The following is a 15,773-nucleotide window of genomic DNA, read 5'->3' as shown; positions in this document are numbered from 1 at the left end:
ACTAGAGCGAGGAGAGCTTTTTGGTACCGTGTTTTGTGTTACTGCAAATCACTGACCTTTAACTTACATTGAAACATTTTTAGCTTGATGGGAGTGGTGTCTTCCAGAATCATAGCACCACCAACATCAGGACACTAGAGGTCACTGAATGTTTTGAGTATGAAAATGATCTCAACCAGTGAATCACCTGCAGGTCCCATACGTTAGACAGCAGTCTAAGGGATGCACCAATGTGTGCTGATACCAGTGTTTAAACATCACACCTTGACCAGTGTTGAATGTTATTCCCACGTGACTTTAAGCTCTTTACCGCACAATACTTAAACATAAACAAGCACAACTGATTCAGTAACAGATAAATATGATGGGCTCTCTCATTTGCAGATACCGACTGATATATCAATAAATATGGTGAATATTGGCCAATAACAATATTCTATTGACATTTGGTGCCTCTGGAATCTGTGCCGAAGTCCAGTGAAACTGATCTGGATGCATGAACACAGTTTAAATTGTTTATTATTCAAAAAAAATTAATGTTATTAAAATTGTTGGCTGGCAGGAGGGAACGTGCAAAGCAGCTTGTCAACCATCATGTGTCACAACAGGAAACTGTACGTGTGCGAGTTTCTATTACTGCTTTTTTTCATGCACACAGTCACAAACGTTTTGTGCTTGAGACATTTTCATCGGATTCACATAATTTGTTCATAAACACTTGGTGCACCTCATAGTAACTTATTACATGTTTCATATTTGAAAAACAAATCTGAAAACTCGCTGTTTGTCATACGTGAACTGCTGGTAAATTAGAAGTAACCATAGGTCACGTACTTCATGTAGCTTAAGCGTTACAAACATGTAATGCACGCTCAGGTTTCTCACGTCCCTTTAACAAGAACTATGTCTTCATTGTACCATGTGTTTCTGCACGTATTCAGCATTAAAAAAAATAATGTTCTGGGTTCACGGAGGCCATGGGATATCACATGTATCTGAAAGGAGAAATGACTGTGATTGTGAAACAGCTTTGTTGATGACTTTTATTTTTTTGCCTGTCACGTTTGGCTATTTTGCCATCAGAATTATTGTCTAAAGGCGAAGAAAGATGCCCCACGGATTTACTTTACCAAATGGACCATCCCAGCCTTGCTGTAATGGTCTATTTGATTCACCTTTTATTGTTTATTTTATTTTATTTTCACTTGTTAAATACGGGACCGACTTGACTGGGGAAAAGAAAGGGAAAGAAAAACAGCAGGGAAGAGGGACGGGGATAAAGGGCAAAAAACAAAAACCAACAAAATAAGCTGACAAAAAATACATATATCAATCACCTGGATCACCTGTTGAGAAAGAAAAAAGAGAAAACAAGCAGGAGAAAAAGAGAGCAATACAATAAACAACATCACGATGATCTATGGGAATATAACAGTAAATACTAAATATTAAACATTATTGTGCAGCACGTAAGATCGACAGCACACAGTGTGCTGTGAGGTAGGAGCCAAAAAGGGTGTAGTTTGTGTGTGTGTGTGAGCATCCGTGTGTACACCTGTGAGCATGAGCGCGCCACAGCCCCGTCCTCCGGGGCATGAAGCAGATATGGAGGAGATCAAGACTCCAGACATCCAGAGGCCCCCAGAACACAAGAGACCAAGGAAGACCAACAGAGGGGCAGCCGCGCCACTGTCCCAGAAAGAGCTGAGGAGCAGAGCAGAGTTTCTCCCGGTTTTGCATGTCCTTGTCCAGACTGGAAGCAGATCTGTCTCTCACTGACTGTCCCTCCCTCGCCTTCATTCCTCTGCCCCCTCTGTCTCTCCTCATCAATATTACCTCCTCTATCCTTCTTTCCTTCCTTCTCTCCTCTCCCAGTGGCTGCACATCGTCCTCGTCGCCTCTCCTTTAAGAGGTTTTCTCTGTTCTCTCGGTTGCCAGGTAAAACGCCGGCATGTCTGGGTCCTTTAACACAAAGGACACATGGGTACTGGGTGGATGGGTAGAGCTTGAGTAGAGGGGGGCACTAGCTTTGACTCTGTTGTACATGTTGGGCGAATTGATGCCGGATCACTAAGAGAAGAGAAATTCTCATGGCAGTGCTCTTTGTGGGTTTAAATAATAGATCACAGATAAGACTTTTATATACAGTCCTGTAATTTTTGCTCAGTCCTCACCTGTCCTCACATCACCATTTGATTGCCCAAAGGTGCAGCACGTTGAGGTTTCAGCCCACAGATCAGAAGTACAGCGTTAGCTTTCTTCTCTGTGTGATTCAAGGCGGATTTGCCCTTTATGGAGAGCAAAGATTTAGAGGTTAACAGCTACTTTTTGGCAAAGAAACTCTTTGATCAACCAAAGCAACCTCAGATCAAACTACATCTGTATTTTATTGTTACAATTTTGGGCAGTAAATGAGCAGGAGGAAAGAAGAAGATGATAAATCAGTGTTTTCTTAATGTAGGCCAGCATTAAGTTAAATTTACTTCATTATAAACAACTTAATCTCTGTTTAAATTAACTTATTTGTAAAAATCCGTTAAATCTTTTTATTTTTTTCTCTCTCAGCCTGAACGGTGTTGGTTTGTGTTGTTACCACAGCCCACTTTGTGAACTCGAGAATGAGGCAAAGTAGGATTTTTAAATTGATTGAAACCCAGTGAACTCGATGCCCCAGTCAAAAGTCAGGTTTTCTGGTAATCTTGGGAATGCATTAACCGAGGAAGTCATCTTGGATTTTCACATATATTATCATAGGTGAATCTGCTCGGAGGCTAAGGGACAGCACGAGCGACTGCCAGTATTTCTAGAGTGTTATGCATTCATTTAAAAGAAAAAAATGATTTTTTTTAGTACTCATAGCTTTGTTTAGTCACAGTCACATGTGTAACCAAAATGGCAATAACTTACCTTTTGACAACCTCTACACCAAATATTAGCCATAGCTCGTTTTTAACCCCTAAATATTTGAATAGGCTCTGCTTTCAAAAAGCAGCATCAGTTATTTCAATTATATGAAGTGTAAAATAATCCCAAATTGCCTTTTATTAGTCTCAAAAGTGTCTTTAAGGGTGTTTTCAAAAACGTTTTTGGATAGTTTGCTTTAGGCTGTTATCCATGTAAAGTATGTTTAGAGTGTTTTAAACTAGATTGGAGAGACTTGAAGACGGATGATGGAGATGTGGAATATTGTGACTTGGTGGTTAGAGAAAAAGAATGATTTTGGTCTGTACAGTAAGCTAATTTTGCACATTCGTTGATTCATAGTAGCACCGAGGCGATGCAAGTGTGAAACTGGCGTCTGTCGAATTTTTTGAAATAATGAAAGTTGATCAAAGAGTTTATCAACCAGAATGTCAGCACGCATCTTAAACTGGGAGGGAATGCGGGGGGAATAACACGATCACGTGGCATATCTAAAATAAAACTCAGAAGGACGGGACAACATCATGAGATGCACAGAAGGGACATGAATCCCCTCGGGGGTTAAGCTGTCTGCTCTTTGCACACTGCTCCTGATAGCTTCAGATGGGGTTGTCTTCTGTTGGCATCGCATGAGTTTTTAAGTATAACTGCTAATGCAATTTAAAAAAGAAAAACACAACGAGCTCCCAAAAGATCGATTCTCTTCATCTGGACGTACTGTTTTCAATGGAGAATGTGGAGCTATTAAGAAGCAGCATGTGAGCCTTTTAATTCAGCTCTTTTTGTTGTCCTTGACCTGACGATGTCACGAAAACACTCGTTTCAAATCGACTAAAGAATATTAATAGCTGTAATAGACTGTAGTGTTTTTAAAGCACAGTAAGAAAAAAAAATTAAAATGGGTGTATGGTGATTGTTATTTAGAATTTGGTCCAATCACTTGTCTGCCTTACTGTTAAAAGCACCGATTCACTGTGCGAGCACTACTTCACAGGTAGAGGGTAGTTCTTTTAAAATTTTCAGAGTTTTGTTCTCAAAGATCCAGTAGGAGACTTTTTGGGGGGTTTGACACAGTGACCAGGGCCCGTATCCCTAAAGAATCTTTGTGCAAAAAGTGGCTCCTAGCGGCCAAATTCTAAGAAAATTCTCAGAGTCATGACGTTTTCTTAGAATTTCCCCTAAAAGTGACACGACAATCCCAGTTAATATAAAAGCTATTCCTCAAGATTCCTAGCGCTTAAAAGGGCTCCTAAGGCAAGATCTGCTAAGAGCAGGGAAGAGGACTTTTAGTGGCTTAGGAGTTCCCCTAAGCAGCTGCACAAAATGGCCAACAGAAGAGGCAGGAGTGATGTCCTGCAAACACTGGATGACAGGGAATTATTGAGATGCTACAGATTGGATCGTGCAGGAATCATGTTTGTGGTGGATCTCCTTAGAGATGCAATTACTTCACCAACTCAACGCCACAACGCTATTACACCGGAGACGAAAGTAATCACAACCCCGAGGTATTTGGCAACCGGGAAAATGCAACAATGCAGCAGTGATGACTTGGGTCTGCAATCACAGACATTGCTAAAAGCTGAGCCATGTTACCCTCGTTAAGACCACACTGGACTTGTAACGTTGTGATTTCTACTTCATTAAGGACAGCCCCTTGAGATAGGCCATCTTGTTTTCAACAGGGTCCATATGGGAGTGAAAGTACAAAATATGTCAGCTAGGATATTTATATGAGCAAATAAGACACGAATCATTATTTGAACAGGGTGTAATGAGTTTGTTTTCACATATTTTAGATTCTAATGGCTATAACCCCTACAGCTTACTATTCATTTTCCAGATATTTTCTTGAATGTGAAATATTATTTACAATTACAGTCAGCATAAGATTAGAGTATATAATATGTTTATTGATTTGAGGGTACATCCTTTGCTCATTATCACCAAAAGCTCATTTCCATCAAACTTGTAGGATCAACCAATCACGGCTTTTGAAATGATGACTCATACCTAGCAACGGGGTCAACCACACCTCCTCACTAAGATAGGATTTTCCATCCATTCCTTGCTCAGAGTTCACTGAAAATGTTCTGGAATCACTTCTAAGCTAAAACTCCTGGCAAGGAATTTTTAGGTTAAGTTAGGAGCTCTCTGAGAGGATTCTCAGAATCTTTAGGGATACGGGCCCAGATCTCACAATAAGGTTTAAAACTTTTATGTTTTTAGTACACGTGGGCACAGTTTTATAACATCAAAGCATCATTAATAACTCAATCCAGACTAAAGAGTGGCTCTGTTCATCCTACCACTGAGCACATTTTGAACACAGTAAGTCAAGAAAAAGGTTAAAAATGACACTTACTTATGTCATTAAATGAGTAATAATGAGTAGAGAGCTATCCCTGTCCCCACACCTCTGAAATGGTTGTAAAACTATGTATGTGCTAGGCAAACAGCATGATTGGTTCATACTTTTCCCATTTAGGCTTTCAATTGTGTCTTTCTAGGGAGGGCCGGGGTATCGCTATCTTTAGCACTTGCGTTTTTAGCTAGCAGAGAGCATATGTATGGGGGAGAAACTTATGACCTCATTAAACACTTTCCTTATGAGCTTCCTGTTTCATTTTCAAGTGTAATTTTATACATTAAGAAAAAAACCATCATGATGTATTTAGGAAAAATTAGACAATAAAGCCGGATATGCTTTATCATTCCTCTCCCTTGAGATAATCAGATCCACTCCTTCATTGTTACATGACAGTTTCACAGAACTAAGATGATGCAAGTTGAGAATTCATAATTCTCACAGATCAATGGGATAATGTCTTTTTTTTTTATAAGGTACTTTTATATGTAAAGAAAGATTTGAAATTAAATAGGGTGCTAACTTGTGAGTGGTTGAGTGTCGTTTTCAGTTGTGGCTGCATAATAAGTTGACAGGATACAACTAAAGAAAGGTTCCCTACTGGATCTTAAAATGATTATTTTAGACAATTATTGTTTCCTGATGAAGTGACATCTAACCACTAACTTAAAAAGTAGCCATAGACAACCAGGATTAACTTTAGAGCTCAATTTCTTGAAAGCTAACACACTTGACATGTCTAGGTAAAACCGTTTCCTATGACTCACTGAGGCCCCCTACTGGAAGACTCACGCCAACTGGTAATAACACACATCTGGTAATGAGCTTGCGTGTGAAGCGCGTGTGTGACACATCCAGGAGTATCATCAGCTGGATGACGTCCGTGAATGTCATCATTGTGATTACACTATGAGTGAGCAGAGGGTGAACATAACAAGTCTGAGGAAAGTGGGAGGTGCATGCTGCATGTTATGGCCATCTAGAGCTAAAATGAGCTGAACTAATGGCTAAGCTGTACTGGTTACATTATGATTGTTATTATGTGTCACTTTATAGAGTTCCGTGGAGGTTATTGTATGTAACTCTATACGTCATATGCTCTTGAGTTGAAATAATGTGTCATTTAATCCATTAGTTTATTATTGATTAGCTCTGACTGGGAGTATTTTATGTTTTTCTCAGTTTTATTTCATTCTAAGTCAAATCTTTTACATTTTTCAATAGGACTTAAATTTCTGTGACTCTCAACCAGTTGCTCTTAGAACTGAAGAAGCTTCTTGGATGAACTGTCTTCAACAAAATTAAAGAAGTCCAGTCATTTTTTTTAATATGTCACACAGAAATATTAATTATTCTAAACACAGAAACCTTTCTTCTATCAAAAATTGAATGTGGGAAAGTTTTGTCCAGGAAATTTCCACCTGGAAAGTTTTACAATTGTTGACTAACCAGTGAACAGTAAAATTTGAGGTTTTCAGCAGTTTGTTGTGAGTTATCACTTGAAAATGTGACACATATTTAAACATTGACTCACACTTATGTTTAACAGATTACAGCGTCAAATATTGCTTTCAGCTCTCTTAATAAGTCCTTAATAAGTTTGATGGTGCTCTTGGAAAACTTTTAGATGTTGTTGGCTTTGACCACAGCAGGATGCACGTCTTTGCTTCGGTGCTTAGAGTGGATTAAATACCTAAATATTAACTACCTTTTTTCTCCTTTACTTTCATAGGTTTAACTTTATTTCTGTTTAGGTGTTACTGCTGCTATTGCTGTGCATCCATTACACATTGTGTGTCAGTAATCACTCTCACTCGTTAATTATTCTTTATATTAACCTGCATTTGAAGCTACACTGCATCTTGTGCCTCTGAGGTCTCCACCATCAAAGGCTTTGAAACAGTAACATCAAGCCCAACCAACGGCATGGTTGGCCCGATAGGTGTTTATCACACAACCCTGTCTTTAAATGCGTAACAGGACCTGGTGCTATTAACCTTTCCTGCATGTGTGTGGGTGTTTGCAGAGTTTCGTTCACCATCCCATATCAGCGGCTTGAACCGAACAGCCTCGATGAGCGGAGCCGACCGGATGGAGTCACTTTCGGTCAGCGGCAGCAACAGTCAGCTCAACAACAGCATCCCCATGCAGCAGTACATACCAGACTTCTACGTCCGAGCCCTCACTGACCTACAGTTTGCCAAGGTTGTTTTTTGTTTTTTTTTCTTACCTCCAAATTAACAATCAAGGCCTTTTGTCACCACATAATCTTTCTCCAGGGACTAGAAACCTTTAGGGGAAGTCTTTCTGCCATAAGGACCAGAGTCTAAATTATGTTTTAGAATTCCATTTTTAACTTTTTAACCAGTTCATGGGGAGTGGGTGGAGTGGGTTTGAACAAGCCTTTCCAAAGTTCATGCAGGATTTATGGTCCTGTGTTGGTTACTATCTTTGGCTATCTAAATAGTGGTCATTCAACCAATGCAGTAGCTTCAGAACATGATGGTGCTATGAATATTTATCTCTGTGAAGGTTCTCAGTCATCCGGGTCATCGTAATCTAAGGAGCTTGGAAAGAAAAGCGTGTGGACTTCTTTGAGTTGCTTGAAGACGTTTCACCTCTCATCCGAGAAGCTTCTTCAGTTCTAGGGTCAAATGGTGGAGAGTCCCAAAACTCTTAAACACAAACTTAACAATGTGGTGTATGCTGTACAGTGCAGTGAGGAATGCCCAGACCTCTACATTGGAGAGACCAAACAGCCACTTCATAAACGTATGGCACAACATAGAAGAGCCACCTCCACGGGACAAGACTCGGCAGTCCATCTGCATCTAAAGGACAAAGGTCACTCTTTCGAGGATGCCAGTGTTCACATTTTGGACAGAGAAGACAGATGGTTTGAAAGAGGAGTGAAAGAAGCCATTTATGTCCACTGTGAGCGACCATCTTTGAACAGAGGCGGGGGTTTACGACACCAACTGTCTGCCATCTATGATCCAGTTTTGAGATCCCTTCCCAGACACCTTAACGCCCACTCACATCCTGGACCATCTGACCTCAGGAAATCACGTGATGGGGTGGGGCCAGTTTTCACAATGAGCTCACCTGAAACCCTGGCTGATTGTGACCCACGCCCATTTTCACACCTTGGCTCATGTGATTAGTTAGAGGATCATTAGGGGGTCCATTGTATCTCTCGGTGGGTCACTCCCACAGAGCTTAAATCTGGGACTCTCCACCATTTGACCCTAGAACTGAAGAAGCTTCTCGGATGAGAGGTGAAACGTTTTCAAGCAACTTAAAGAATTCCAGGCGATTTTCTTTCCAAGCTCCTTAGACTATGAATTGTTATCATTCTTACTGGGTGAAAAGCTTGCTGAACGGGAAAAGGGGTTGAAGAGGAAGAAATGCATCAAAATCATATATTAGAAGCAAAGACCGTAACCGCAGTGGACACTTTTAACGGTTGGTTTCGCATCACTGCAAAGAAATATATCATAAATATTTTCTTCTCTGCAGAACAGACCAAGCTAAAGGACCTACACCAATACAGTGAATGAAATGAGCTTATGTTACCAGTTTTTCTGGAGATTTGTGACACTGGTGACGGTAAACAGCTACAATATGTAGACATGGGTCTATGAAGTTCTCAAAAGTATAGGAGCTCTGGGAACAAGTGCTAAAAATAGTTCTGATTTTTATATCAGGTGCCATTTAAAATAAAAATAAGGCTTTGACCTATCAGCGAAGCATTGCACTTGATTTACACTCGCCATTATTGCCTTCACAAACAGATGTGCATGCAAGAAGTGACATCACAGCTGCTGGAATGGTGTCTTTGGTGTCGTTTTTTACTACTTTTACTTCTCATGCTCCTCTCAGTTCTGATTACCTGGTGCAACCGACACAAATGCCTGATTGTGTGGGTCTTTACCAGCATTTCAATGGAGTTCAGAGATTCCCAGTTGATACAGATGGATTTGAGAGTGCAGCTTTCTTTGCAGAAGACTCCAGCAAGTGTGGTGAACGATGGCAGTGCTGTGGTGATGTCCCACAATCAATATAGTGATAGGGAAAAAGTCTAACAGATGGACTGACCAGAAACATACATTTCCTTGCAGCGTCAGGAAAAAACTTTTCATCACACGCAGCAAACAAAGGGAATGATTCACTTTAGCCTCTTTGTCAGTAAAGAAGTACAGAGTTTCCTGGACAAATCACACAGTTACGTGCACTATCCTTACATTGATCCAGTTAGACATCACAGTGACGTTATCCAATTTCTCGTAAAGTCAGACAGAAATTCTGTTTAAAATGCAGGCACACCTTTGGTCTTTAAAATTGAAATTTCCAGGACATACAGTTCTGAAAAGTTCTGTTGGCATGCAATTTTAAAAGTACTCAGTAACTGTCCATCCATCCATCCATTCGCTTCCGCTTATCCTTTTCAGGGTCGCGGGGGGCGCTGGAGCCTATCCCAGCTGTCATAGGGCGAGAGGCAGGGTACACCCTGGACGGGTCGCCAGTCTGTCGCAGGGCCAACACACAGGGACAGACAACCATTCACACTCACATTCACTCGCACATTCACACCTAGTGGCAATTTGGATTATCCAATTAACCTATCCCCACAAGCTGCATGTCTTTGGACGGTGGGAGGAAGCCGGAGTACCCGGAGAGAACCCACGCAAACACGGGGAGAACATGCAAACTCCACACAGAAAGACCCCGGCCTGATGGTGGAATTGAACTCAGGACCTTCTTGCTGTGCGGCAACAGTGCTAACCACCGTGCCACCGTGCTGCCCTACTCAGTAACTGATAGAAATACAACTGTGCAGGTCTTTGCTAACATATTAAGAATGATAACTATTCTCATTATCCCTCATTTTTTCAGATCACACGAGCTCAGTACCAGAACGGCCTGATGGCATCTCGCCTGGACAGCACGCCGCAGTCCCCCGAGAGCAGCCACAACACTATTCGTATGGATCAGACGCCTCCCACCACCATCGGTAACACCACCATTACGGACCTGGGAGCAGACTCCACCCCTACGGAGAACGGCCCGGACGAGACGACGCTTCTCCTCCTCAATGAGCAGAACTCGCCACACACAGGCAACCACCACAGCCAGGTGGAGAACAGAATCTGACAGCCTCCACTGGTACCAGCCCTCCATACTCCTACATTGGCCCACGTGCACTACTACGCCCGGTTGTATGCCGAGGAGGGGAGGATTGTGTGTGAGTGTGCGTGTTTGTGTGAGTGGGAATGCAGGCACAAGCTGATGAGGCCCAAAGAGTCAAGCCACGTTCATACTGTGTAAATATGCAAAGATTAAACACACACACACACAATCGCGCACACACACAGAGCAAACACACACTGATGAGCCAAAACATTTTGACTGTGCTTAAAGGATGAACAGGATATTTACGGCCATAATGTTTGGGCTCATCGGTGTACACACACATACCAAAGTCTCCACACCTCTACCGATCGATGGAACTAGTATCGCGTCAGTGTTTGCACATGCCTCTTGATCTGAAGGACCTGTTTGTCTGGACCAGAAAGCTCCTCCATTTCTCGTTCAGAGGTGTTACCGATTATTTAAGTGTGTGTGGTGTAGTGTGTGTGAGAAAGAGTGTGCGTTGCTTCTAAATCACTGTCCCTAATCAGAGACTCAGGGAGACTCCGCCCTCCTCCTCATTTCCGGATGTACGTAAAAGCAAGTGTGGTCGAAAGCCCCAAACCAGCCCATCGCCGCATGTGTAGCAACCTGCATCCCCCTCCTCCATACAGCTAGAGGACAAAGACAACCCGAGCATGTCTGCGGAGTTCACACAAAGTAATACGTGTACCATAGAAATTTATAGTGAGATATTTATTGGGGGGATATTGTGGTTAAATGAGGATGGGGATGGGGTGGATTTCTATCTATAGAGATATATTTTCTCTTCCTTGTTTCCTGCATAGAAACAGCTGGTAGCCCAGAGCCTTTATCCCAGAGTTGTTAAGAGATTTGCCGCTGATAGACCACCAGTCTGTATTGTGAACAAGACAATCAACATGAATATTTTGAATGTGTTAAATTAAATATGTAGGGTACGTTAACTGTGGCTGCCCTGCTCTCCAAATGCCATATCTGTGTCACCTTTAATTCTGTTCCTCTGAGGACAGACGTGGAGTTTCTAGATGGGTTGCAGAGACGAAGGCGTTCGAGAGCAAAGAATCCTTTCCTACTTTTTTTTGGTTTTTTTGGTTTTGTTTTGTTTCTAAAGACGATGGGTAGTCTGTGTCTGTGCGTGAGTTTGTGTGTACGAGACCAAAGCTGGCCATCATCTGACTTGTTGGGAGCAGAAACCAAAAGTGAGAAGCTTGATCACCTCCTGACTGGAAAATACTTTAAGAAATCTGAGAGTTTATTTATTGAGTTTAATGTCTGTGTATGCGTGTATATATTCCTGTTGATTTGAAGGGGAGAAAATGCAATTTTATTTCACCGTTTTGGGAGATTTTACATGTTAAAATGTTTCTTTCCATTCAGTGATTATGTTCGGGTTTGCTTTTTGTTTTTAATGTAGGAAAAGGGGGTCACTCTAACATAGTTTTTGTATTTGTGTCTCCAAATGCAACATTAGCCACATTCTGTCCGGTTTTTTTGTTTGTTTGTGTGTTTTTTGGTTATATTTTACCAGTTATATTTTACTGTACGCTCAGACAACGTCTTAAAGAAGAATCTGAAAATCTGTTTTCTGGTGGATTTTTCTTTCCCTGAACTCTAACAGGAGCACAACCGTGTTTCGTGGGTATTTCTTTATTTTGTGATACTCTGCTGCTTTTAAGACACCCGTTGTAGAATTTTATTTACACACTAACAACTACATGTAACAGATGTTCACTTTTTGGTACTTTTTATTAGGCTATACTTAAAAGATGGTCATAGCCTTTAGGTTTGAAATATAAGCCCAATGTGAAAGTGCCTTAATCCTGTGTTCTTTCTAATGGCCAGCAGGGGTGACTTCTCTGGTTGCAAAGAAAATATAATTATATAAAAGTTTATGAGGAAATAAATCTACTTTAAGACCACAGCAAAAAGGTTCCTTTTGAGTTTGCAGTCTGAATTGCAAGTTTTTTATTTAGTATAATTTGATGTTTGTTTAGTAAAACAAGGTCCCAATTAGAGTAAAATTGTGAATGCATTAGCTCATGGCTGTCTTTTGATAAACAGGTTGGCAGTCCTTGGGCTCGCAGTTCCTCCAGTTGTCAACAGTAAAAATAAATGCACAACTTCATTGAAGATGAAGATGATATAAAGTTTATGGTTGCACCGCCTTTACTTTTTCTGTCATCTTTGAGTAGCAAAGATTTTTTTACAAGCAACAAGTTTCCAGCTTTGCTCTAAAAGATGTGACCAAGTCTTCTGGGATATGCAGGACACCAGGAGTATGATAAGAAGCAAGCGAAAGGAAAGATGATCACAAGCTGGTGTTAAAAAAATTGATTTTTCCTTTTATTGTTGCGGTTTTTGAGATCGGGAGTATTAACATAACACCCAGCAGCAAAAATGATTTTGAAATTTGAAGAAATTAGTATTACTACATCTACTACTACTTGTTTTCTGGATGAGGAAATCTGAAACCAAAAGCATTTCCGTTATTGTGGAATTTCCTATCTTGTTGAAGTGAGATGTCAATGAAAGTGAGTTTCAGCAGTGGTGGGAAAGGCCAGAGAGGTCAGTAAATTTCCAAAACTTCAGCAAGTGCAACACATGATTAGAATTTTAGTGTCTTTAGAAAATAAACATTTTTGACGTAGTTACATGTAGTTGACTTAATGTTGTTTCACAAATTATTATTATTTTATTTCTTTCACCAAATACAAAAGTGATCCTCTAACATTTCAATGTTAGATGATGCATTTTATGTCTCAGTTGGCAAACCTACAACTTTTTGCACCAAACCAGGTGCTTTGTGAGTGTGACTTGTATATTTGAATCATTTATTTGGCAGGTTTAATTGCATGTTACTGCCTACCAAAGACTAAAGTACAGCACTGATGCTGCTTATAAAGAGGCTGTGGCTGTTGGCTGGCATCTTCTGTGCAAATATTGCAGCTAAACAGTTTTGGGGAAATGCATTTCAAGCAGGCTGTGAATGTATTTGAGCACATGGAAATATATTTAGAAGGAAAAAAAGTGCTGCTTGAATGAGATTTTTCATCTCTTTTTCACACTTAAAATGCCACTAGATAACGCTAATGGGAAGGATTGTCAATAAATGGTAACTGAAGTCATCTATTTAATTATTCAGGTTAGTTGACACCAATTTAAATCAAATATTGAAAGAAAACCAGCAGCCTCTCCAATGCTTTAATGACAAGCCCCAGTGAGTAAACACTAGTTCTACTTTTGAATCTGCATTAGCTTCATGTGCTCATGTTTTACTCCGTTTCCAAGAAATGTTTGTATTTCTTGTCTTTTAGGCAAAAAGTAAGAATTTTGCAAGTGACAAAGATTCAAAGACTCCATGGTTTTTGTGGTCTAAAAACAGAAGCAGCACACAACACACAGTTGTGTCACTATGCTGCTGGTAACCCAAATTTCATAATCATATTATCACTGACTTCATCAAGTGACTGCAATAATTTCACTCCCCTGTCCACACAGAAGCTAAAGGACTTTCTCACTGCTGTGTTGGCTTCACTACTTTTTAATGACTGTACTTTTTTGTGTGTTCATTCCTGTTTTTCCTTTTTCTTCCTTGTTTTTTTTACTTAAACACCACAGAGACACACGCAAACACACACTCCTATTTCAAAGGACTGTATTTTTTTCCATGTTCATGTTTGAGTGGCCCCCCATCCCACAACCCCTGCTTTAAATTGTTCTGGGTTTGGGTTTATTATGGTGCACGTGAATGTGTTTGTCAGTGCCTATATAAGGGGGGGGGGGTGTTTTCTTTTTTTGTACCTCAGAACACTGTTAGTGATTGTGGTAATAAATTTTTTTTTTTTTTGTCTCGAGTTAAATTTGGGAACAGAGCGAATGGAGCGACTGGCATTTGGGAAAAAATACTGATTGTCCTTCATTCTCTCTGGCATGCTTTAACTTAAATATAAATAGACACAAGGTGTAAATACTGTTTTATAATTTCTGTCTTAATGAGTTTTGAAAATGAAGAAAGTTATTAATAAACCTGAGATATATTTCTCTACAGCTTTGTGATTGCCTTGTTTTGTTTCTGGGGCTGATCTGACATGTTTTTTTCCCAATAATGGACACATACAATACTACGCTTTTTAGTCCTCTATACTGTTTAAAGCTATAAATATATTTAATGCAAATCTAATTTTTCACCACTGACTCACAGATTTTACTTCTTGTTTTTGATAAAAACAAAACATTGCCTCAGCAATCAAAAACATATTCCTCTAGCTCAGAGGTTCCCAAAGTGTAGGGCCCGCCCCCTGGGGGGGGGCGCGCAGAGCCATTGCAGGAGGGGCGCAGTATGGGGGGAAAAAAAAGAAAAAAAGAAAATGAATACTTGGACACTGCTAGCATAATTGACAGGTTTTTGACGGGGCTCGCACGCAAACGCAAAGCAGGATATGAAGCATCGCCAAATATGTTTCCAAACCAACTTCATTCTAAGCCAAAGACAAGAAAATATGGTGAAGCTTATCTTCCCTTTGGCTTCACCTGCACAAGTGTCAAGGCAGGTCTCCCCTGCAGAATTGGTTTTCCCTTCGTCGGGAGCAGCGCTGGGCTCTCCAAATAACAAACAGAATCCCACATTCTTGATTTTTAGTTCACAAACACTTCTTGGCTAACTACTCCTGACATTTTGGAGATGTTTGCTCTTTATACAGTAAAGTTACAGCGGGATACAAATAATATCAGGCTGATCCTGCCACAATTTGTCCCGCGGTTCAAATCACGGACAAACAGTATCCCACAGTTGTTTATGTTTTTAAACCCATTTTGCACAGAGAGGCATTTTTTGAAAAATGTATTGATAGCAATGTTGAATATTAGTTATTAGCCATGAACCATGAAACAATTGGAAGAAAATTCTATTTTTGGAACCTTTTGATCTAATACAAAAAATAAATAAATCTGAAATTGCATAAAGAAGTTCACATTTGTATCGTATTTACTACATCAGGCATTTATTATTTAAAATGCATTGTGCATTTTTTTTATTTAATTTTTTCAGGGGGAAGAAATCAAACTGATGATGTAGAAGTCTTAAAAACCTGCATTTCAAAAATGATACACTTGGTTTTGAATGGTTGGATTTAAATGGTTAGGATATGGTGCATAATTTTTACAATAATTCCAACTAGTTTTCAGAGTTTTCAGAAGCACAAGTCTGGATTGATCACATCTGCATCTGTAGATGTGATAAATGGGGAAGAGTAGAAACGCAAGGAGAAGAATAAAACCAAAGAGCCCTTTGTGGTATTGGTCACCATGTTTT

The 15,773-nt window shown here is 40.2% G+C and overlaps 1 protein-coding gene across 2 annotated transcripts in view; it reads left to right on the top strand.

The window, feature by feature from the left end:
* LOC308403686 (metal transporter CNNM4) overlaps nt 1-13,163 on the top strand; it is a 50,481-nt gene extending 37,318 nt beyond the window's left edge. The window contains exons 6-7 of one of the 2 annotated variants that reach the window (XM_080893325.1): nt 7,317-7,495; nt 10,187-13,163. In XM_080893325.1, coding sequence (XP_080749451.1) covers nt 7,317-7,495; nt 10,187-10,444 — 437 coding nt within the window. In that variant the 3' untranslated portion in view covers nt 10,445-13,163. The other variant, XM_080893326.1, reaches the window with a different exon arrangement.
* Nucleotides 13,164-15,773: the final 2,610 nt, after the last annotated feature.

The sequence above is a fragment of the Rhamphochromis sp. 'chilingali' genome, assembly GCF_963969265.1.
Source record: "Rhamphochromis sp. 'chilingali' genome assembly, chromosome: 10".
Taxonomy (NCBI): Eukaryota; Metazoa; Chordata; class Actinopteri; order Cichliformes; family Cichlidae; genus Rhamphochromis; species Rhamphochromis sp. 'chilingali'.
This window is presented reverse-complemented; position numbering and strand designations above follow the sequence as displayed.